The following is a 26,530-nucleotide window of genomic DNA, read 5'->3' as shown; positions in this document are numbered from 1 at the left end:
ACCCCGCCGAAGAGAAAGAAGCCTAGAACGAGCTTCACCAGATTACAAATCGCCGAACTGGAAAAACGTTTTCACAAACAGAAATATTTGGCGTCGGCGGAACGGGCAGCCTTGGCCAAATCTTTGAAGATGACGGACGCCCAAGTGAAGACTTGGTTTCAGAACAGACGGACAAAATGGAGGTGAGTTTTTATCACTGTTTAACATTATTTCAAATAAAATTTCTTCCACTCGAACATTAACAACTTGATCGATCCAGTTTGATTCTCTTGATCGTTACTCGAAACGCGACAAGCGAAGAAACACGCGCCAATTTCCTGGTAACCAGTGTTCACGAGGATGACCCATGTCACTCGCAATTTATGAAATTTCGCGTTCGAGAGGAGTCGAAAGGGAAAACGCGAGGTGGAAACCGCGGCCGGAATGTTAATAGCGGGTCGCCAGAGTCCTGTCTTCTGTATCGGTGAGGACGCATCGAAAGTCGAATGTATTAGAGTCTCTTCAAGATAACGGAGGACGAAAACACGTCATTTAGATAAAGCGGGGCCCGTTCCTGGCGCGGGTACTCGATACCAGGGGCGTCTACTCGGCGAGACGAGCCCAGAGGCATTTCTTCGGGGGTGCAACACGCTCCCCTCTTTTTCCCGCTTAATAGTTCCTCCTTTTCTCAGGATTTCTAAAAGCGTCCTCCTGTTGCGTGTCCTTGGCTCGTTCCGGGAAACATTTCGATAGAGAGATGACTATACTTTCGAACCAGGGAGAATAGGTTTTCAAGACAAACGTCTCGATCTATCTCTGTCTCTGCGTATTTTTGAAAGAACTTGTATTTAGTAGTGTTGAGGATCAGTGGTGCTTTTTAGTGCGATGCGTTATCGAGTAACGTGAGATAGAGCAGCGGTACTTTAAGAAAGGTGTGCTGTAGATCGTTTTTGAATTTGTAGTTTGTCGAAGTTTTGTTAAAAGGGACATTCTTGAAATAGTTTTTCTCCAGTCCAGTCTCAAGCGTTCTTTTTCAAGTTTGAGTGTATTTACTATGGACATTCACGGGAAACGCTTCATTCCCACAATTCTTCATTTTGAAAAATATCGGTGGCAACCACCGAGTAATCAAGATTTCCCGTGAGAGCGCCGATTTATCCGCCGTTTTATGGACAACAGTCCGTGGAGTTTTGTGGAAACACGGTGCCGTTACTTCTCGCATTGTTCCGGAAGCCTCCAAGTAATAAAGAGGCAAATAGGTAAAAAGGAGGAATGTAAAACACGGCCGATAAAAACCAGTGGAGAACGCCTTTAGAAGGTTCGTAACGATCTAATAAGAGATCGATAACAGGACTCGCAGCAAAAACAGTTCGATGCCGTTGTATCGGGATCGCGGTTTCTTGTCTTTCGCTGTAATATCGCGTTTGTCATAAAGCGCGTAAAACTGAAAATTATGCTTCTTACGTGGAAACCGAAGAATGGTAATTTCTTTCTGGAAAACGGGGTATCATGTCGATTGCAAAACGGTAAACTGTAACGTGTCTTCCTTGTTCTTTTCTGCGTGAAAAGAAATCAAGTATCGTAATCGATAGATGGACGCAATAGTGTAGAAATATCTCGATTTGCATTTAGATTAACTCCGTGAAACAAAATTAAAACTAACCATATCGAACAAAATTGATTAAAATTGGAAAAATGATGAAAAGTGGAATTAATCAGTTTCACTTCTGAAAGTCTCGTATATTCTAAAACCTTCGAAACAATCGTTAAAGATTGAGCTCTCGTTGCTCTGAACACGAGAACATCAATACTTTATTCACGGGTCGTAGAATATTTCGTATTCCCAATTTTAGTATTTATCTATGAATTAAAAATAATTGTGCAAATAATCCTCGTTTAATATGAAAGTTTGTAGTATGTAATTTTGAAACTCTATTAAATAAAACTATTTGACAGTTAATGATAAATTCGTAAAATTTATAAAATTTCAAAATACCAAATATTCGAAATGTTAAATTGCTTTAAATTGGAAATACCGTAGGTAACGATACTTATTGGCAAAAAATGATGAATTCTTATAACAACCTTAGCAATATGCCATTTTAACCAAGCTGACCTTTTTAGCGTTAAATCGCGACACTCGTAAGAATTTTTCATCCGGTTTGCGGTTATTCGTCGAACCGTTTCAGACGTGGGAGCGAGTTGAAATTTTATAAGTCTTTTTATTACGTAGTCGGTGTCGTCGCTCGAGGAGCGAGCGTGAAATTCGATTTGGGCGGCGACGACGTGTGTTATCTGTCTCAATGTGTTCAGAAACAGTAACGCCGTGACAGATACATTCGTCTAGATGTCCCATCGAATTAAATTTACATCTAAACGACAAGTGGATCATAATTAATCTCGAACATGGAATTATATGGCGGGCAACGCGTTGAAATAAATGTGGGAAATTTAAAGGATCCACGTGGCTTGGAAAGTTTCTCGATTTTGCCAAATATTTCGTACACTTCGGAAATATTTCGGTTGAAACGAAAGATATCAAGTATTCAATTTTCTACAATTTTGTAAAATGCACCTTGGCTGTTTTAAAATGATTTTACGATTCTTTCATTTGATATGAAATTAATAATTTATTCAAATGTTTAGTAAATTTTCGTTAATATAAAATATTAAAAACTACATCACTTTTTCATGTTACAAATTTATTTCACATTTGAGTTGAAAAATTTTTATTTTCATTGTTATATATCTTTGTCTCATCGCCATATTCACCTAAGCAAGCATCGTGAGACTCTTTCCTATTTCCCAGATCATTTTGATTCAATTGATTCAAAGAGCTAAAAGCCATCCAAGAAATTTCTTTCCACCGGTGCTATTAAAATTATAAAAACCTTTGGCACATGTGTATCGCAAGAAACGAAACCATCAAATAGACATCGCCGAATAAACGAGTAATTAGTATTTCGTTTAAACTTTTCAAACGGTGTACTACCTACTTCGTAATAAAATCTCAATGGGTTAACCATAGATCAAAGGTAGGATGTACCAGCAGCATGAATCAATTGAAAAGAAAATAGATCAGAGAGGAGAGAAAAAGTCAGGCTGTTCCCCTGTGCCTCAAATCGGCGCATCCGTGGCGCGGTCCAGCGAGCAGCTGCGTTTAAAGTAACGAGATGACTGTAGGCAGAGATGAGATAACTTGGCCTCAATAATTCAGACACCTAACAGCTTAGCCCTGTCCCGTACATAATGCAGTCTATCCTCCCCATCGCGCTCCCTCGTCCGCCCCTGCTTTGACTGCTGGCTCTCCCTCCGTCTCTTGGAGGATCCGCACCCCTTCGTCGTCTCACACGAACCAGTCCGGTCGCCGACTCTTCCTCGGGCTTCTTGCCACGGCTTTTAAAGTGTCAAACCCTCGAATCCGCGATTCGGATCGTTTCGATCCGCCGCGCCGCGCCGCGTTGCGCCGCTCTCGACCCCACCGCGATTCACTTCGTTAAAGATTCATCGTTCACTGTGTTGGATCACGCCAGTAACCGGTCGAACACGAACACCGGCGCAGCTGCAAACGACTCGGTTTCCTTACTCGGATGGAAATCGTCGCGCGACCAAAGAAGCCCACGCTTTTCACCCCTCGCGTCACCCTTTTTCCACGGCAAACTATTTTTATGTGGGTGATTATGGTTTTCTTAAGGGTCTCTACGAGTTCTCCTTGTGAACCATGGACTTGGGACAGTTATTTATTGTTATTGATATGGAGATACGTAGAATGGAGTTTTTCTTGGTGCAGAGAGTACTTCGGTATCAGAATTAAGTGTAGAATAACTGGAGTTGAATGGAGTATACTCTTTTCCTCTTCCGGTGTGTTTAGGTGTATTATATAGAGACCTTCGAATTATTGTACTACACCAACACAATACTCAGCCTAACTAAAGATATACATAACTACTAAATTTGATATAAAAAAGAAAGTTCTTAATATTACCTACTTTGCGTGTTAGAAAGTACCAATTACTTTCAAGAAAGTGATTAAACTTATCACACATCTACACAAAACAGTATTAATATTACTCTTACAAACAAATAAAACTAACCCTTTACTCTCACTTTCTCATTCGTAACAACATCATAAAGAATTAAACAACACGATAAGATCTATACAACCGATAGATAATACAGTATATCGAATACTAAATGCAACTACTCCCGCATTACCTTCCTAAATAATGACAATTGCTACCAAACGTACCCTCCTTAAATTGCACAATCTTAATATAACTTAAGAAAGAAAGAAAAAAGAGAGAGAGAAAGAAATAAGAACTGCAGGCTGATAAAACTAATCGTTCCGTAATACTCGTCGCGAAAGATAAAATCAAGTTTAGGATACGCGTTGGCAAAGTGTACGAAGTGTTAGCCAAAAGTTATAGTTGACGATAGGGGGATAACGATGAGAGTAATGTGTCCCAGGTTGCGAGAGAATACTGTTATGCCGGCCGCAGCGAATGGGGCGAGGCTGTGCCGGGGCTGCAAAATGTAATCGGCACGGCGCCCTCAATTATTAATTGCTAACCGCGTTAATTACTTGCACGGGTGTAGGCACGGCTGTCACTGATACAGCGGCGTAGCCACGGTTGATTTTCCGCCGGAACCAGCTAAATGTAATCGAATCTGCTATCGTTAATAAAAGGGGCATCCCGTTAAATCTTATCGATTTTCCACCCTGAACGAATTCAGCGAATTCTCATCCTTGGAAACCAGGCAAATTTTATCCGGTAACAAAAATTCTAAATTAATTGCTCGTTCGATGTAACGAAACTTTTCTTCTTCTCTTTCTTAAAAATTTGGGTGATTTTTATCCTTCGGGTAAATACAGAATTTTAATCGGTATTGCTGAATTATGAGCCAATGTTAATTTGTTAAAGAATTTAAATTCTTTTTATTCCTAGTCTTTGAAACAGGTTGGACGAGAGTATTAAGCTAGGTTTAGAAAAGAAGACAAATTGGAAAAGTGTAGATTGATGGCAAACTTTCACAGTTCATATTCACTTTTCATTAAACGTTAAAAATTTTTCTTACTAAAGTATTTTCTCCCCGGTAATTATACAATTGTTCTAAATTATTACTTGTTATCAATTTTCTTACAATTCACAAAAATGAGAATTCCACGATACACTTCGAGCCAATTTTCCATTTTAATTTCCACGTTACTAAACGAACAATTCCAATTTCCTTGATCGTATACAATGCAAAACAAGCCTCTAAACAAGGAAATTTTCTACCAGTATTATAGCCAGTAAACTTCCACGAAACAAAGGTATCCATGAAAGGAGAAACTGATATCGGTCGAAGGAAATTACAGGAAGTTCAGGTAGTCTTGCCCAATCCGAAAGCGGGAGCAAAAAAGTCAAATTAACGAGGTACTTTCTGGTGTTCGATAGGTCGAATCGCGATATAATTCACGAGGAGACACGTTGCCTGACTGCCACCGGTCTTTAGAAGTTTACGCGTGTTGCGTAAAGGAACCAGTTTCGAGGAAATTATAACCATTTATACCTTGAAAAATATCATAATCGTTTCGAAATGTTGCGTTTGAACGCTTTCTCACGCAAAAAAAGAAAAAAAGTATATTTTTCAGAAAACTAAAACGATGTATACTGTAAAGTTTGATTAATAACTTTATTATTATACAACGTGTACGAAAACTAGAGTGACATTTATTAAACGGAAGTTTATCAATTAACGTTAGCAGGACGTTATAATTGAAAGAAATATTTCTCCACCTAAAAATTCGTTTCGTTTTAATGAAATTATAATAATTATACGCGAGTATCTGTGCACGTTAAAATCTGAAATCCTATTAAACGATGCTATTTATCCATTACTTTTCATCGTCGTTAAATGAATCTAAAACTATGCATAACAAGTTTTCCCACTTACACTATCTGTTATTAGCTTGGAGATTACTTCAAGTCTCACATTTCAAAATACAACGAGTCCGACTGCAATTATCCGTAACCAATTGCCATTTATTTGCATTCGGTATGATACACCTCAAGAACGGTGCTTGGAGGAAACCTCACGCACATGTTCCTCAATTAGAACATCGAAGGTGGACAATTCTGAACCCCGATAGCTATAAAATATGCGTGACCAAATACAAAGTCTACGATTCAAGAATCGATAGAAAAACAATTGTGAAATTATTCGGCGAAATTTAGGACAAGACACAAACGTGAAACAGAGCACGAAGTAAATTTCTGAAAAAAAAAAAAACGAGTCATTTTTCGTAGAAACAATCCTGAAATTAATTCAGCGTGACGTGAAACAGAGCGCAAAGTGAATTTCTGAAAAAATCATAGACGATCCCTTTTTCGCAAAAATCGGAGCAATAGTAAAACTTGTTTTTCGATCGTTTTCCCGGATAGCGTATCGGTAGCCGTTTAATAACGCGCGGACAGAAGGGTGAAATCGTAAATTGGCTGGAAAGCGGCCGAACGCGGACAGATAAGGCGCGTTTCCTACAATTACCGCGGCGCGGTGGTAACGAGCGGAAAATAAACGAATCGATCGGGTGTGTTGATTGCGGCTGAGAACTGCCGTTATCTGAAATCTTTGCTCGACATCGTCGGCCGTTCTAGTCGTTAATCGTGCAACAACCGATCGAGTTGTGTCCCGATTGAACCGACTCGTTCTGTGATACACGGGCTACCGAGGGGATAGGGCACTCTTGCTATAAGAGGGGCGGAGGAGAGGGAGAGACGAAGAGAGAACGAGAAGAAGCTGGAACAGCTCCTCGCGGAGATAAACAAAGGTACAACGAAACCGTTTAATTACCGAGGACCGGAGATTAACTCTAATGGAACGACGGTGTTTCGTAGCTCGTATGGAAGCGGCTCACTGATTGGCCACGTTATCCTGTCTGGCGCCTTCCAGACTGAAGAACTTTTCGGCTCACGATCTCGTCGCCGAACGGCCCTCGGCTTTCAGTCTCTTTAACGCGAACCGAATTTATTGGCGATAGCCTGGTTAAATTCGTAACAAGCATCCGATGGACTGTTTGAGAATATGACGATGATGGATAAGAGAAGAGAGCAGGCTGTTGATCGGAGCACTTTTCTTCTTACATTATTTATCTACCGATCGTGAACTGATACTGAATTAAGATTCATTTTTCTTCGAGTACTCAAGTGGGACATATGTGTAATATTAGTCACGAAAGGGTTAAAAGTTTTCGTCATCGATAGCAAGTATTTGGAAAGGTGTAATGTTTGTGCGAAGGTTGAAGAACGATTAGGATGTAATTAGATGGTCGTGCGCAAGTGTTTGGTTAGTTCGGTTTTGAGAATGATATATTGTTTGGGTTACGATGGTAGCGGGTGTCTTTTGGAGAGAATGAATCGCCTGGAAATAATAAGATAATGGTAAAGAACAAATAATCAAGTTAATTAGCTTTCACGTTTTAAATAACTCTTATACAAAGAAGAATTCTCGGAATTCTCAAAGAAGATTCTAATATAAAAACTCTACATTTTCAACTTACTTTTTCACATAGATTTATCCCTTTTCAGGCACACCCTGTATAATTGTCCGAAAGTAGAATAACACTGACGCAGGTGTAAAATAAAACACGATTAGAATTTGATGAAATTCGTCCTGACAAATAATTGTGAAAGAGTTCACGAAGGAATAAAATGTTTCGATAAAAGCTTCCATATAAGCGGCCCATCGACGTTGCCAACAAGTCGGCCATTTTGTGGTTCCCTAATAGAGTTAGCGCTAGAAAACAGACACCCTCCAACCACCCCTTAGCGAACTAGCGCTGTGCCACTGACGAATCGAATTAACTTTATTACGTTTGTCTTCTGTTTTCCGCCCCAACAACCGCCAGTCTCTTTTCATCCCTGGCTTCTCTCGGTCGATTTCCCCGGTCTCGTTTTATGTTTATCCGGCACTCAGCCAGCTCCCTGTTATTTAACCGGACCGATCGCACGAGCTGTGTATACTTAATAAACAAGCAATAGTCCGTAATTACCGCGAAAAACTACGCAAACACAACAATACAAAAACGCGCTAATTTCAACTGACCGATTTTTTTACCGCAACATAACCTAGAACACCAACACTATATGCTAGTGCTTTTTTCTATTTTTCACTAAATTGAATCTAGTAAGTTTGTGTTAGAGACGAATGAAAAAGTATTACGTTCTAAGCTATTGTCGGTAATTCGAATTACTTTTTACTACAAACATTGAATTCGTCGTCTGAATGTTTCGTTTTTATGGAGAACGCTCGATCATATTCAGTCTTACCAACTGTTTCAGGAGGCAAACAGCAGAGGAAAGAGAGGCTGAGAGGCAGGCGGCGAATCGGTTGATGTTGTCCCTTCAAGCTGAAGCGCTTGGGAAAGTGGCTTATCCAACAACGGTGCCAAGCCATCCAGCGGGAACCACCGTGTCCAGTTTGGATAGACAGCAAGCAGCCAACGCTCTGACCCACCCTGTAAGTCAGTGGGCTTCCCCGTACGGCCCACCGCAACCTCTGGCCGAACCAATTTGCTGAACCTTGACGATCGACGCGAATCCAAAGACACTTACCGAGTGAACCTATTACGTACTATAATTGCGTCACGATTTCTACAACATTCATAGCGACTCAGAAAATAAATACTCCCAGCATCGTTGAAACGAAGCATTGAAAATTGTTCATGCAGTAAAACTGGTAATTATTCAATTTTCTATTCTTTCCGGAAATCGTGTTCGAAGTTTGCAACGACGTTCGTTTTTGAATTGAGTTATTCGAGTTTGAAGGATTAATCGTTGGAGGAAAAAGTGAGGATATGCAGTTATTTGTTGCTTCTTTTCGTTTGATCTCTGTACCTGCGAATTCTACGGCGTTTTACTTGCATTTCTTTCTTTTTTTTTTTAGTTTGTTCCTACTTGATTGGTCGATACGGGATAATATCTCAATCGTTTATATTTAATTTTATCGATGTCCCTTAACATTATTTTCGAAGATAAAATGAGTTTCAATTTCGTGAAAAGAAACAGCGAAGTATTCTTATGCGAAGTAAAAAAATTATTTATTAATCTTTCTACTGCAAAGTAGATTGCATATATACCTTATAGGTTTATTTAATGTGTTGTTTTTAATACAATGAAGTTTCCGTATGAAATAGCAGATTTTTGTGAAAGAATACAGTATAAAGAACAACTCAACAAAACATCGTCGAACGATTAGCAGTTAATTAAGTCTTAAAGAATTAATAGAAGAAACAGATGTAATCGATTAATCGATCTAAAACAGATGTCGTGCAATTATAATTTAACTGATCGATTCTATTTGTAAATTACACCAGATCTGTCGTTTTTTACACTGATTTATCCGTGATCTCATCAGACATCTCGATAAATACAGAAGCAAGTATTGTTTAGCAAAAAAGTTGTGATCGTTCATACGTAGTAATTACAAAAAGTCTTCTTCATTGAAGCATTAAACGTGTAAGGCTAATAAAACTCCCGATATATCGTAACTGTGCCATAAAACGATTTAATATCTTTAAAGACCAGTGTTATACAAAAAACGGTTAATTACAGATAATAGGGAAATAATAATTTAATTAAAGTTCCAACAATTCTATTTATTTATTTGTCATTTTCTCAAGGAGAAATAAAAAGAAAAATTACTGGAAAATCTCATTTTCCGCATTACTCAATGAAAACTGATATCAAAATCGTAACGATGAAAATCTGTGATTGAGAAACAATTGGAAATCGTATATTTACAATCTAAGAAACACTTTATGTAATTTCTAATGAAATTAGAATACTTAAAATTTTATATAAAAAGTTTTCAAATATAATTGACAATTATTACGCGAGATATTGTACGAAAAGGAAAATTAAAAATCAACAGACAGTGAGAGAAGAATTTGAACAAAATCTGTGACATGTCAGAAGACGAAACTTTGCTTATTTCTATCAATCTCGTTTAATTTCAACGGTGAAGCGACAAAACGATCATTGCGATAATTCGAGCAATTTCAAGACTAACCACGCGATAATTTCCCGATCCTACGAATTTATCATATTCACAAACATACAAACACACACACACACATCATTTTTAGAAAACGTCTCAGAAGAAGAGATAATTACTGTGGCATTATTTGACGTGACATTATTGACAAGTAAAAGGAAGTCACAGAGATCGAACGAAAAGGAACATCGGAGATCAGCAGTCGTCTTAATTGCGCTATTCCTAGATAATATCACCCGTCATGGCGGCCAATTCTATCGACGTACTTAATTAACGAACCGAGAGGACTGATAGGAAGCTAAAGAAGAAACTTAAATAATTACGAATTTTTTTTCACCGTCACCCCTTGTGTGCACACTTCAGAAGAATTTACCCTCGTCAAATAGACAAGATACGCAGGGACACCGAAAGGAAGTAGAAACACAGAGGAAAGGTGAAGACAGACGCGGCAGGTGAAATCCGGACAGCTTCGAATTTCACGAAATTCCTCGATTTACGATCGCGTTAGCCCTTTTTGACAACAGACAACGGAGATCTCGAAGTGCATGTCGTGTTCCTTCGATAGAAATCGATTTATGATACCTTGCCAGTATTTTAATTCATTTTATAGTAGCGAATCGTCGTCAAAGTTGTTTTTCATTTTTAAACATATCGAAACTTTTGATCCGAGACTTCGTAACTATCTGAAAACGAAGCAAGTGTTTAATGTGTTGATTTTTATTCGAAAAAAAAGAAAAACGTTTCTATTTTCTGTTTTAATTTCACGATAATAGAATTTAATTGGTGAACCAATTTTATCTGGCGTAAGGACACATCAGGTGCAAACTGGGGCCACATTTTAAAACCTTACTCCTTACAAATAACATAATATAAGAAACAGCCTAGTTATAGTTGCAAAATAAAATACTTATTTTTAAATATTAAATTTCTAATGTGAAAACAAGAAGCCCTTGAAAACGGAAACGGCAAATTTATTTAAGACTTGCTTCTTCGAGACCTCGTGACTTCTTTCATAATTATTTCATCGGTATTAACTTATTTCAATATAATTTCAAATATCCTCTATGGTGCAAAAAATGAAAGATCTAATTGTCGAAAGGGTTAAAATCAGGTTATCGTTGAATTTCGCCTTTGCAGTAGCTGACAACAGCAATAACTCAAAATTCGTCGGAGACGTATATAAAGTATATTTACTGCTGGCCTGAAATATCCTCTTCGGTACATTCCGCGAATGATGTGCAACTTAATCGAAAGATCGATGCAACATATCTGTGTATATACTAGTGCGATAGTTGTAATTAAATATAATTAAGATGTATGTACGATATTAATCCGTTCTTTTTTCCTTCTTTTTGCGATCGACTTGACGAACAACGGCGTTTCGTTTCGAACATTAAACGAATATACATACAGATACACACAAATTTACACGCATAATTATATATAGGTATACACACACACACACACGCGCACGCACATACCATGAACTTTGTACATATTATTTTCTTAGACGTACACAGGAAACGTAAAACGTAATTAACCCTCTCCAGCCGAATTTAACGAAATTCTTCGAAAAGGGGAAAACCCTTTATTACCAACATAATTTTCAAACAGTTAAATTCACCAAATGTAACAGCGTGGCCATTTGTAAAAATCTTTATTTTACTTAAAAATGGTAGATAAAATTTGCTAAATATAAAAATAGTAGATGATAACAAATGGAATTGTTAACCTGGAGATGGTTAAGAGTACCTATATTATAAATGTATCGCTACCATTTTAAGATTCGTCGTCGTCATCGAAATAGAGCGTGTAAGTCATCTAGTTAGGACACGTATTTAAGTTAAGAGCAACAGTAAGTAGATTATCGATCATAGCGAACGATGTGATGTTATGTAAGTACGTGTAACGTTGTATATAATGACAAATGGAAATAATGCATATATATATACATATATATAGATGATTTAACTGGTACGCGTATACGTTGATTGTATGAACTTCACAAAACTCATAATATCCAAACTCACGATAGATTATCACGAAACACCTTGGCTAATATTTATTTGTTAAACAAATGTTTATTTTTTTAACAGGTATATACATTTATTGACCGATATTACTATGCAATTTTTCTTTGTTACGACGTCCAACGCTGAATACCGTTTCGTTTGTTCTTTTTCGCGTAGTATTTCCTGTTAATATAAATAATAAGAAAAAGAACTTAAGAAACGATACGATAAATAATCCGAATAAATTGTTCTTTTTCACACAGACGATCATTTTTATCCGTGAAATTGGACTGTTCTTCTGATTCTCACAAACGGGAGCTACATACACAGTTTACCAGCGACGAATTTATTTCTTCGATCCCCGGTACGTTTTATAAGGTACACACTGTATATATTTTTTCAATTGTATCGCACAGAATAAATTTATATGACTACGTGAACCAGCGAGCAATTTTAACGACGATTCCTCTTGCGAGTAAAGACCCTTTTTCGAACGGCGGGAAATATGTCTCGTTTGTTCTCGTAATCGACAGGCTAGGATCGACGAGGTTACGAAAGAACCGGAAGTTTCGCGTGTTACCAGCTGTTACGGATTGCTCTCACATTGTAACATCTCTCGCCCCTTGGAGTTTGAAACGGTGCAATTTCGTTGTGGATCGGTTGCGGGAGGAAGGGAGAGAGCACGAAATGACAGAGTAGCAACACTCGTTGACGGTGTGCTAGAAACTATAGAAACCGATTCCGTGAAATTCATTTTCCGTAGAATCAAATTGGTTCCTCAGGCAAGACACTGTCAAATTTTATCGGCGTTCCTTTCTTCGATTTAGCGGTAAAATTTCTAAGAAAGAAATTAGTAACCAAGTATTTTGGGAATGAAGGAAAATCTTAGTTTCCATTTAAAGTTACAATTTTACGCATATAAGATAAAATAGCCATTTCCTGTATTGTTAAAAATGAAGAAAATTTGAAGTTAAATTGCCTGCAAAGAGATTTTATTTGCACCGAATAATTTTTCTTAATGTAGCGTTTTTTAATTTCACAATAGTACTACTTTTATTGACCGAAACACCAAATTACGAGAATATTACGCATCGTTGTCCAAATGATTTTTCAATTTCAATATTTCGAGTGTGCGTTACGGTATACGTAGGGATAATTTACACAAAATGGACACGTTGAAAGATCAATCCTTCCGTTCTTTCACCATTCAATTTTTGTTCCGCCGTTCCTTAACTACATCCGGCAAAGACACACAGAGTTACCTCCTCTCTTTCTCTCTCCTCTCTTTGATCGCCCTAATCGTTGTCTTTCCGCAGCGAATTATCCCACTTCAGCTAGAAAAGCTGTTTGTACCGGATGTGGCTACGTTTACTGCCTATAATTGCAGAGAAGACGCGGCGCGCCGTTCCGCCCAATTATTTGGGGACAAATGCCCGCCAAAAAAGAAGCCCCCGAGTTATTCACCCGGCTAAGGACGCCTATCGCTGGATCCTCAGAGAATTATTTACGAAACTGGGAAATAAGCGCCGGTACGTTTCACCTATTTTACTCTCACTCTCTCGGTTATCTTCGATATACGGAAGATTTGGATGAAAGTGGTTTCATTTAATTTGAAGGGCGAAAATTTAACGGGATACTGAATCTTTTGTGAGATTACTTCGAGGTTTTTCAACTGAACGTTGCTTTCTTAAATAGAAAATTGGAATTTTTTGTGGAGCCCTTATTTACTGAGATATTAATTTCGGTTTTGTTTTTTTTTCTTTTTAATAGAAATTTAAATACGTCTGTAAATTATGTCTGCGCGAAAGAAATAGAAATTGGGCAAAGAACGTCATAAATTTCAGTAAAAAGATTTTCTTATTTACTGTATTCTTGAGAAATTATCTTAGATATTGTATTTGTGTTCCTCTCATTCCTTAATATTTTTTAATAAAATGTGGAACATATGTCTACTCTGGGGTCCAATTGGAAACTCATTTCAAATCTATAATTGTAGGCGTAACTTTCGGCGTAAAGCGCAGAAAGCTTTTAAAGTATCATATCAAATTTCCGATCAACTAAATTATTTTAATGCAACAACGATCTCTAAGTTTTGACAAAGGAGATCGAAAGTGAATCGTTTCCTGCCGGTCGGCGTTGACTTTGTCGTCCGAAACTCTCATGATTGTGCGTCAAGCGCCCTGTAATTACGTTCACGAAGATATTTTTGTGGTTTTTCTAGTTTCCAACGTAGTCGCCGGTGCCCAATTACGCGACTCCGCTGAGTCTCTTTTAGAAACCAAAAGCTGCAGCGCTAATAAAACATATACATACATACAAAATGAGAATTGTGTTAAATTTTCTTTAATTTAGAAAAACTTCGTTTTCATAAAATTAACGTCATGAAAAGTGTTCAAATAAGAATATTCTAAGGTTATTACGTTGTTATAATAATTTAGAAAAAGTAGGGCTTAGAATGAAAGCCCAATTAGCGTAGATTAAAATACGTCAATTAAATCGAAATTCGCTAGAAACATTATGCAAATAATCATTATTCGTCCATTTTGTTTTGCGAAACGAAATCGTCGCATTTAAGAGAAATAACGAGTAAATAGGTAACAGTAGTCCACTTTCGAATCGTGTCACCAACGAATTATTCTTCTACGACACGGAATTATGAAAATTATCGTCGTCGTTTGCTGTTCATTGTTTCTCCTCCTCCTAGCTCGATACACACCCTTAGAATTAATCTATGATCACGTGCGCTTAGCACGCGAACCGTCCTTTCTGTTCTCGCGTATACTCGTGAAAATATCTCGCGTGCATATATTGTTGCACACTTCATGCAATTGTGCAATGTTGTGTGCAATTGTTCATGTGAACACTTTTCATTACTTATAATCCTACATGTGATCGGGAATAATAGCCGTGACGCGGTAAACTTATCGATCTAACATTTAACGACACGTATAATCGCTGTAGTAGCTTAATTTTCAATTTTTTTTATTGTTGAAATTTCTGAAACGATGCCCTTTTCAATGTATAATTTAAGAGTTAATTTATATGTGATATAAGCGATAGACAGAAAGAGCGATTTAGTAATAAATGATGCAAAAAATTGATCAAATTTGGAATTAAATAAGTTTAATAATAATTTCAGTTCGTTAATTGAGATCTGAATTTTCTGGTTGAATTTATAATCGAAATTTCACAGTTAGGAAAATTAGAAAATTATTTGTTACAGATATCATTTATTTCTTTGAATAATCAATTTCAAGAATTGTTCGAAATGGTAATTCAACTTAAGAAGTTTCTAATTCTTTTCAATGCAAAATTGTTCTGAATATCGATTAGTTATTAGGATTGTCAAAAAAAAAAAATGAGAATTTCATTAGAATCTTGTTTTTATAACATTTCCCTTGATTTAATGAAACATGAAATCGCATAAAAATTACATAAGAATCTACTTCAATTGTGTTATTAGTAGATTAGGCCATCCTAAATTGGGCTACTTTTGTCGTCTAACGATAAAATGCGAGAAATCTAATTTTGTAAAATAGAATCAAATTGAACTCTTTGTTATACATGCAGCGGCAGTAATATAAACACACATATAGCCGTGCACACGTGCTATTTTGTGTGTATTTTACAGGCAAAATTGGTGGGGCGGATAGAATTAAAAACTAATCCAATATTAGTTTCGGTCTGGCGAGGCGATACGATGCTCAACAATTATTTCCCCTACTGTGTTTCCACGTACACTGGAAAACCACCCTCTAAGCTCCGCCTATGTGTATGTATCTATAGCTCGTCGCAGGAAAGGGAGAAATTCACGTGTAAAATACGATCAGCGATATTTGTAACAAACCAATGAAACATTGATATTTATTTGTATTCACGAGTGCAATTGTTAGAAGTAAAAAAAAAAGATTCGTTATAATGATTTCTAGACAATTTCTCTCTGATATTAAACGAATGAAACTAAAGCTTGCTACATTTCGAAAGTAATTTTCAAATAATAAACAACACTACGTACGATCTTTATTATCGAATGAATAAATCAATGATTAATTCTCGAGTAATATATTTCAACGCGCGACTTGTAAATTTAATAGCCTTAAAATATTAACTCACAAGACGAACGGATGTCCTCGAATCCAATTTTGCAAACGTGTCACCGTCTATTATCGATATAGGGGGAAATTAACGAGTCTGTATTAACTACAGATATCGATCGATAGAACAATTTTATCCTAAACGTATTCAGATCTGCGGAATTCTACTTCTCACTTTATCCTCGACATCGCGATATTTCTACAAAATTACGTTACATTCAAATGAAAAAACATTTTCCTTAAATAAAGACTTCCATAGAAATACGGCGAAATGAAACTGAACGTAAGTTGGAGAAAGATTAAATAACACAGAAATGAACGAAATTGAAACTTCGATCTTAAATGTTGAACAAGAACGTTATCCAGAACACGCGTAAACGATTAAACTGATCAAAAGTTTATCCGCAACGAACGTTTCGAAATTCGCCCGAGAGATTGAAATTTTTACAACGCATCATGAAGGCTCATCTTTTTATCCTCTCTCGCTCTTTTTTTTCCCGGTAGACACCGTGCATAGATCATAACAGGCAGCCACATACGCGCAACCAGGGCGAAACGTGTTTATAAAATCATGAGGAGTGCGCTGCTCGGAATATTTACGCAACTGGCGCAAATTTATTGTGATTGCGCTTTAGTCGAGCCGCGAAAACCGACGCTTTTTTTTCTCCCCCGGCTGTCGAGAGGAACGCCTGATCCCAGATGAAAACGACGCGCGGGACGCGCTCATGGAAATTGATAATTCCGTTGAAAAATAAATCCGACACGGTTCGACGGTTTCGTGACTCCTCGAAAATACGATTTCGTAACTTTCACACTTTTCTGTGGCATTTCGTTTGCAAGAAATTTCTTAACACGAAAGTTTAATTAGGCGCAATCTAAATAAAATACTTATTTTTAAATATTAAATTTATAATATAAAAATAAGAGGCCGCTGAAAACGAAAACGCGAAATTTATTTAAGTCTTGCTCCTTTGAGGCCTCGTAATGATGTTGCTCCTAGGACCTCCAAAAGTATAAATACGGCCCTGATTAAAACTAGCAAAAAGAAGGAGGAAAAACTTGATTCATTCATTCCTCGAGACATTTCTTCCAATAACACGACCTCTTTTACAATGCTCGAAAAATCGAAAAATCAATTTCGCCGAAGAATCAGCCTCTGTAGATCGTGCCAAACGTGAGCCGATAACGCGACCCCAGAAAGAGGATCCGGAGGAGGAAAGTAATAAAGGGAACAAACGAGCGTGACGTCGGGGTGAATTTGTGCTCGTCAAACAGGGTTTCCCCGTTGTTTTGCGCTTTTTCGTGTTCGTCGCGAAGGCTCCCTTGTCGCGCTGCAAACGACAGCCGACAGACGACAAACTCGGAAAAGGCGACGTTCCTCGCCTACTAGGAGGCGCCCATTTAGGATGATTGCTCGATTTTATGTATTTATACACGTGTATACCATTGCAACCAACCGGTTCTTTCTATCGTTGATATTCGTTTCCGTGGCACGTGTTAAACAGGCGAGTTTAAAATTCGTAACGCCGTCTGATACCACGGTGAGATGTGTATTATCCTGGATTTCACGGCCGCCCATCCGTGAAATAAGCCCACCTGAAATATGCACGCGATATGGGACGAAATCTGGACGCAAGTGCTATCAGAGGACTCTTTTGCGTTCGCAGGTGATTTTAATCGGTCCCGCTTAGAGATCACGAGATGGATTGAAAAAGGGGTGTAACGATAGTGTAGATGGTTTGTATCTTGTGCAATAAAATCGGACTTGTTGAGAAAGGAACTTTTGCAATTTCGTTCAATGGGGAACATATACAATGTTCCGTGCACTTTAATCTTGTTGGAATTGTTGAAATTGGTAAAGGTTCGTTGTTGAAAATTTCTTGGCTTCGATTTGAACTCGTTTATAAGTGATTGTTAGTAGTGTGGTAAAAACAGGACTGGACAAAGCGTACGCAAATTATTTTCTCTTTTTTATTACGATAAACGTAAAATAATAGGTAGAGAGAAACATAATTAATCGAAGAATGAACGAATCTTAGGTGTATTACTACAAGAAAGCTTAAAATAAAGTTCTATTTGCAACAGTGCAATCTCTTAAATGAGATATTTTTTCATTAGCTCCGTATCACTTTTACATTTTATCCAATGATTTAAAAGATTCTGTACAATTTCTCGACAATTTCTGTTATTAACGCGAAATTGTATGTTGAAGTATGAGATAGAATTATGAAGGGTAACGTGAATCTGTCTAAAAAGGATGAAATTAAATGAAATTCTGATATCACATAGTCTACAAATTTTTTTATTTTAAACAATGAAATGGTATATTTAATTGAAGAAGTAGTTCGCATGTTTCATACTTAAAAGTCAGATGCGTAATTGAGCTGGATAGGCGGGATATCATTGAGATAATCCAGAAAAGTAATATCGCGTGGAACGTCAAGCTTATCTACTTTCATGGAAGAGGCAAAGGAACGAGACATTTGCTCTGAAACGAATGTCTCTTATGTTTATACTATACGGAGAAAAGCCCGTATCAACGTCGTAATGCAAATATATATTCTTTATTTATAAAAGTAATCATTCGTCGATACTTAATTTGAAATTAATTGAAAATATTTCGAAATAACAACGTTGCATTTCAAATGGAAGCTTTGGAAAACGTGATAAACTCTCTTAAACAATACTAATCATTCTTCAAACTCCCAAACTTCAAATTACAACGCAAGCAAGTGCAATTCGTTTCGATTCGCGCGGTACCAAAGAGATCGTTCAAAGTCACGAAAGATCAAAATGTAAAATTTGTAAAAGAAAACCGCAAAATTCGAATAAAAATAAAGAAAGAAAAATATTTCAATCAGTATCGAAGAAAAATTCACGCGTGCACATATACATAGGTAGGCACACGTGTACCATACGGTTGTATAAAGGAATATTATCAGCAAATGCAACGGTCGTGCATGCGTATTGCAGGCATGCGAAGCACTACCCTATAAAGGACATTGGCGTAGGGTTCCTCGGTTATTCCCCGGGGTATTAACGCAGAAGAGCAGTTTCGCATGGGCACGTGGCGGTGTGTGGTTGCTCCATGACTGGCTGGTGGAAGAGGGTCACCTATGGCTGCTGGTACACCCAGTCCCATGGCATGGTGACGACGCTTTAATATTTAATGCGATTAAACTCATTTCGACCCGCCTCCCGTAATTGGTTTCTGATTAACAACCAAGTTTTAAGTGCATTGCCCGTGCATGATAGTTATACGCGTCCTGACGCTATCAACTAATAACCATGAGTGCTCTCTTGTCTATAATGTGAACGCTCGCACGTGAACTGCCATTATTCTTGCATTTATAATTAGACGCGCATCTTATTAATTGCACTCGCTGCCCCGTGTTCGCCTTCGACTTCTTCGCTGGGAGAATTTCGTGTTTCACGGTTTTTCCATAGTTCGTTTCCATTCGTTCGTCGATCAACTATGGAGAACTTCTCTCGATATTCCGCTCTTTGGCGAAGATCGGTGATTCTCTGCGTTCTTGTAGAAATATTGGTTTTTCCAAGTTGTGATTGTTTTTTCATAAAGTTTCACGGTGGTGTACATTTTTAATTGTCTCATTTGTCAAGATTCTCTTGTAATATCGACGAGCTGTGAATTTCCAGCTTAACTAAAGAAGCTTCTTTCATATTTACTCGATCATATGTGAAAAGAGCTTCGTTCAATTTTTCAGTCAAATTCAATTAACCCAAAATTACAAATTCAGAATTTCGGTGTCCTTTTTTTTTTTCTATCACGTTATAGCAATTGTTTACAGTAGAACCTACTGTACACCTACATTCGGTTACATACTAATCTAACATAGTATTGTATATACCTACGAAATCCAACTGTAGACGCTAATAACCCTTAGAGATATATCCGAGTTAACATAAATAAATAATAATATTAATAACAAATCTGTTGTCTTGGTACAGGAAATTAGTACAGGAAACTTAGTTGATATTAAAAATACCGATAATTCAACTTACTTGCAAACTGCACTTATCAAATCGTCCCTTAATTCGTCAATAGCGTAAAAATGAAACGACGCGAAGATAATCTACGCACCCGCCTCTATCACATCTCTATAATCGCGAACATTAGGATCTGTGATTCCCCCGTTCTCATTGAGGATGATGTTTATCGGGCATACAGAGGAAATGGAAAGTCTCCGAATTCAGCGAATTGCAGTTCGAGATAAGTTGTCCGTCGGGATAATCCATGGACTCAGCAGGTGTCTCTATTCACCAGGGTTTCACTCCATCTTCCGTTGACAGACAAAATCCCCCACGGCGTACAGGCACAGACCGCCGCGATCTATCCTATTGGCCGTCTGTCCAATTAGGACAGCGAAAACTTAATTAACCGTTGCGATGGACCCGATGAAAACTGCATGGTCTGTGGACGGCCATGAGGAGGATTCGATAATTAATACAAATCCAGATATACTGGCGTTCGATAAAAACAATTTGCCAGTTAACCATGATTGATGAACGATTATCCTTTAAATACGGACGTATTCCGGTAGCACGGGGGGTACTATACATACGGTGAATAACTGATATCTCGGATTCGACGACAGGAGCGACTGTAATTGAGTCGACGAAGATAGAACCGGCTGGAAAATCCGTCGAAGACAAGTTGTAACGAAGGTGAAGATAATGTCAGATGACGAGGACTAGTTGTGGAAAGTTCACTGACACGGATTTTCCTTGCGTTTCGTTAGACGTTCAATTGAATTTCAGAATTTATCCAGATGAAACGGAGTGTTTAAAAGTGATTTTTTTTTGTTTTTTTTTAAGAAATGGGAACGAGTGGTGTGCGAGGGATTTGCTCGAGTTCGTTGCTCTTTATTTTTGATTCTTGTTCGACGATGGTAAATAAAAAGACTAAAACGTATGTGTGGTATTCTGTAGCTGTTGAATTAGAAATGAATTTTTCACAAGTGAGCGGTTAATATTTACGTGGTACACGAACACTCCGCGAAACATTCGGAGATCCTATAGTACTATTTTAAAAGATTAAACGTGAACGAAAGAATTTACCTATCGATGGTACTTGGTTTATTTTCGCTAATTATTTAAAAGAAGAAAAAACATGCTTTCTATTATAGATCGTCGTTGAAGAAATGATCGTTGAATATTTGTGAAATGTTGAAACATTCTTCGGATCGATTGGGTTTTCTGGGATTTAAAGAATTGAAACGTTGTAGTTCGTATAAGTATGATCGAAATAGTTCATTCGTTAATCTTCAGATAAGTCAGCAAAGTTTGAATAAAGGTAGTTGAACTAAACGACGAAATTTCCATAAACGTTGCTCAGTTTTTCAATTTTATTCAATGTCCATTAGTTAGTAATGTAATTACAATCGAACGTATAGTACCAGAACACACAGTTAATAATTGTTGCCGATGGAAATAGGTTGCCGATGATAATGATCGTTCGTCATAGTTTCGAACGAGTCTCTTTTCGGAGAAGCAAGTAACACGCAGGGAAGTCGAATGAACTGTAAAAATATGAGTTAATAAATAATTTATAAATGAAATATATTTATAAATTAATTTACAATATTGTACTTTAAATTTACACACTGTAGTAAATTAATTATTGTAAAGTAACAATGTATAAATTAAATTTACAAAGAGGAAAATAAATTTTTCCGCAACTTCACTTACTTGGTGCGCATTTCCTTGGTTCGGATATCCTTGGAGCAGTAATCTTATCTTCTGTAGCTCGCAATTAACAAGAACATTGTCTGATTGACCTGCATTCTTGCTGGCGGAATTCACAAGTTCCTCCAGTATGGATCTTTTTCCGTTCGTCCAGCCGTGACTGTACTGAAACGTCTGGCACATAACTGTCGTTACAGTTAACGACAAAATGACCAAAACCAGAGTGTGTACGTTAACCATCTGCAAGAATCGAAAGGTACGAATATTCGAATTGTGTAGAAAGATATTTTAACTAAAGCGTAATACCGATTAAATTGTTCTCCGAAGGACTTTCAACATTTTGGAAATTTCAACGCATTTCCCTTTTTCGTACGTAGTTTGCTAATTAAAATTCCTCGATAGAAGAATATATGTATAAAATTCGTTATTGGAGGAAATCTTGAAAAAGGGAAATTTCCTATCGATCGAAATCTATCTAACTGAAGAACAATTTGCTTGCAGACACATTTAAATGAAAGGTATCGATCATTCACGGCGTTTAAGTTTTTGCTTCTACTTAATTAAAAGAGAATTAATTGCCAAATATCGTTCGGTAATTTACGTTCACCTAGTTGAAATGTAACGAATTTCTGAGTGTGACGCACCCACATACTGAAAATACAAAAACTACAAACTCTCACGATGATAATAGAGGGTGAAGAATAAACACCGATCGATCTTGTTGTTGGCCTCACATTTTACTAAACAAAACGACACTTTTTAACACTCGACTAATCTCGACGTGTGTGAAATCACTCACAAGTGAAACTTGTGAACTTGTGAATACACACAAGTATCAACAATTCAGCAAGACTCTGTATAAGCAGCTCAATTCCATTCATTCGACAAATTAACCCACAGATTTCCCGATCGACGCGACGGATTCGTAAAAATCGTGGTGCAAAAAGAAGAACAGGTACGGGTATAGCCGTGCGAATGTTTCACAAATGTCACGATGCATTTACTTAACATTCACACTTCCAAGCGAAAACCGCTTAACGGCTGCTTCGAGAGGAGCCTCTTCACAGGACGCTCCAGAAACCGCGCGACTCAAGAGCGAAAAGGGAGAAAAAAGAAAAGAAGAACTGGTCATTTATCTACGGTGCGTGCACTGACAGCGCGTACACGCAGCGTCACGTAAGGTTTTTTCGAAAAATTTTAGAGTACCCTCGTACGTTTCCACGTGCTAATTTTAAAGGAACCATTAACGCTACGAGCGTCCTCGGTCATTAAGATAAGAGTAAGTGCTACTAAGTGTCTCGCGGATAAGAGACGTGACCAGCATCTCTGTCGCATAGAGACGAGCCGTTTCCGAGAGCGTGTTGTCAAAGAGCCGCGAAACGTGTCTCTCTTTATTTCGTATTGTTCGATCGGAATTGCAATAATCGGAATAAGTGTGATTTTCACGTGAGATTTTGCTGTCAGCTTCGTTTAGTAATATGCACCAAAGTTTTTTCTTCATTTCTGTACAAAATGTTCGTACGTTAAAATAGTTCTAATCGTCTATCGTAAATAATAAAAATTGATAACATAAAATATAAATAAATGTTTATTGAAATATTCGTGCTGTAAAGAACATTATGAGAAGTTTAACTTTCTCATAATGAACATTTAATATTAGTGAATTGAACATTTTTTTTTTTTCTTTCTTTTATCAGAAAAGCTTCGTTTCCATATTATTTGAAATTAACTTCCTGCTACGTCTCGCGCTCGCTTAACTGACAACTTTTTCCGATCCCTTCTGTTACACTTGCGTGTAATTTATTGTTTCGACGACTATTACCTTCGCTCATTTTGCTTCAATAAACATGCATTTATTGCTTACTATTTCGTACGTTGATGTCTCCATTATCCGCACGCGGTTCCTTAAACTATTTGCTTTACGAGGAGCATACACTAATTATTTCAATTGTATTCTTCGCTCTCTTTTTTTGCAAATAAGGCAAAGTTGTTTTCAACTAAAGTGAAACTTATGATAAGGTCAAAATTGAAAAGTTCAATTAATCGTTTGAAAGTGCTTAGCTTCGAAAGACGTTTTAATGTAAACAATATTCAGGTAAAATTTTACACTTCATAATTATAACATTAATTAAATTTGTTATACATAATTAAATAATAATTAAAAGTGTTGTAATAAAATGCTTTATTTTTAGTATCAAAAGTTGGTATAAATAATTAAGATACAACTTTCGATAAATTTCAAAACAAGCTGCTAGAGCCACCTTTAAAAAATGCTATTCACTATTACTGTGTGAATGAAATATTTTACGTACTTTCCTTGTGCCACAAACTGAATTACCGATATGAATGAAACAATAATAATAGTACAGAGTCCTACACTATACAGCATCGTGAAAATAGAGAGCTTGCAAACCGAATCTTATTATAAATAGAGTGTAGACTAAAATGATTGCCAAATGTCACATTGTTTCATTTGCTATGTGATATAAATACAATCTGGACACACTACTCTAATGAACTTTATGTTATATACGAGAGGGACATTAATAGTTTACTACAAGAAGATCAAGAGAATCTACATCATTTCAAAAACAAAGTACTTATCACCTCACCCATATGTGATTACAAAACGAAAAAAAGATAGGAACATGCGTATATAAAATTTGATAAAGAAAACTAAAATTATTATTTCTATGAAATAAACCTTCACACTGGAAATTGTGTGAATTATCATTCGTAAAAATGATAACACAAATGCTATTACCTTGTGAGCTTACCGTAACAAGGCAAAGACCGGAAGTACCACGAAGAGTTCGATGTTTGCGAATTCGGGATACTACCTGCCATGATCCTTAGTGATAGCTTTATATAGGGAAATTCTCTCACACCTTACGTTCACAAGACTATCATTAAAATTCCCCCTCTGTTAGTCTTTTATACACCTCTACGATATTATCAAAAGTTTTAGAATACCTATTGTTAGTAACTGGTAATAAAATCCACAAAAGCAGTAATTATTGTTAGGTTATATTGTGGCTGAATTCACTGAACTGTAGAAAATTGTACGATAAATTTTCATTGAGACATCAGAAGTTTCTGGAGGGTTGTTAAAATCTCAAAATGATGATGTAAAATACAGGGTAGAAAGGCATTGATGTTAACGTATAATTACTAGATAATCGAGACGTTTGGAAAACTTTATCCGAACAATGAAGAAAGGGCTCGTATACATTGTATGTATAATATCATCTATTTAGTTTTCTTAGTATTATCAATAATATCTGAGTTAACGCGAAATTGTTCCTTGCATTTTTGCCAAACAGAATTTTTTTAAATCAAGCGTCTTAATTGCCGTATAACAAAATAACGAATTTCAAAAATTCGTAATAAATTTTCATTTCCTGCTGCCATTGTTAGGAAAAGATTATTACAAGAAGAATAAAAACAAACAAAATTTTTATTCTAGTTTAACATGTGTTCAGTGTGTAAATAATAATACTGACATTAGTTAATATTAATTTGAATTGCATTCATTCATCACTATAAAATTTAAACAGAGTCAAAGATTTTTAAAGTTTTAACGAATATTTTTTTAATTTTAGTAATATTTATTTCAAGCGGGCGCATTTAACTTTAAATATTTACCTTGCTTAGCATTATGGTTTTAAATGACATTGAATTTTTTTATCTTACTTTGTTATCTCATTGAAATACAACATTTACAAAAATTCATCTTTTTTTACGTAATGCATAATTTAAGTTAATAATAATTTGAATGTTTAAATTTAAATTCATAATACAACTTTTATTGACTGCCATCTAAATATTAAATATTCAATACCTTTTTTTATTGAACTTACGATGATTATAATATTAGTATAGAAAGAAATACACTGTTCAGTGTTTGACAGTAACATTTATTTTTCAATCATTGTTAAAAGCTTTATGTATAAAACAGACCTTCTGTACATTTATAATATCATTAAAGTACACTCAGTCTCCAAAATCCACTACGATGTCCTTTTCAACTGAGAATTACATTTCTTACACACACGTGTCAGAAAATAGTCGAAAACGAATTTTTTTTATTACTTCTATAAAGAATATGAAGAACTTAAAAATGTTTTCAATCTGAATCAATAAAAAATTACTATGATCCTCGTATACTGAAATAGTTCTTAAATTCTTTATAGAAGAAATTGTGAGTTGCATAAACTTAAAATTTATTACACAGTGATATTTCAAAAGACGAAATTCGTAATCTTCTCATGATGCGTACACGTACTGTTGAATGTATTCATTTTTTGTTATGAAAACATTTTTCATAAATTGAATGACATTAATTGTCCTATCCGTTGTATAAGCCTTATAGGTAATAGCTTCATCTATTGAGAATATTCGCACTGCTTTCTATGGCACGACCTAAGATATAAAGTCATTAAATGACTTTAATATCACAACAGTCTCGCCTAGGAAACTGGATAAATAATTTTGAATAAACCTAATATCAAATAAAGACTCTATTATGCAGAGTCGAAGCAGCTGTGTTTTAAATCAAAATTAAAACTTATTTTTATCTATAAAAATGGCAATTGAACGTGATTCTTCCTTAACAGATAAAAGTTAAATCCGAATAATATTGAGTTGTAAACTGCATTTGTATATATAACTGAAAAATCTATAATTAATATCGTTAATTTTTCA

The 26,530-nt window shown here is 36.4% G+C and overlaps 1 protein-coding gene across 1 annotated transcript in view; it reads left to right on the top strand.

Moving 5' to 3' along the window:
* The window catches only part of LOC108578618 (homeobox protein Hmx), a 40,830-nt gene extending 32,292 nt beyond the window's left edge, over positions 1-8,538 (top strand). The window contains exons 3-4 of the mRNA XM_017941985.1: positions 1-182; positions 8,301-8,538. Coding sequence (XP_017797474.1) covers positions 1-182; positions 8,301-8,538 — 420 coding nt within the window. The remainder of the gene's footprint in view (positions 183-8,300) is intronic.
* The last annotated feature ends 17,992 nt before the right edge of the window (positions 8,539-26,530 follow it).

The sequence above is a fragment of the Habropoda laboriosa genome, unplaced genomic scaffold (genome assembly GCF_001263275.1).
Source record: "Habropoda laboriosa isolate 0110345459 unplaced genomic scaffold, ASM126327v1 scaffold32, whole genome shotgun sequence".
In the NCBI taxonomy this organism is placed as follows: Eukaryota; Metazoa; Arthropoda; class Insecta; order Hymenoptera; family Apidae; genus Habropoda; species Habropoda laboriosa.
The sequence above is the reverse complement of the archived record's forward strand: the minus strand, read 5'-3'. Positions and strand labels throughout refer to the sequence as shown.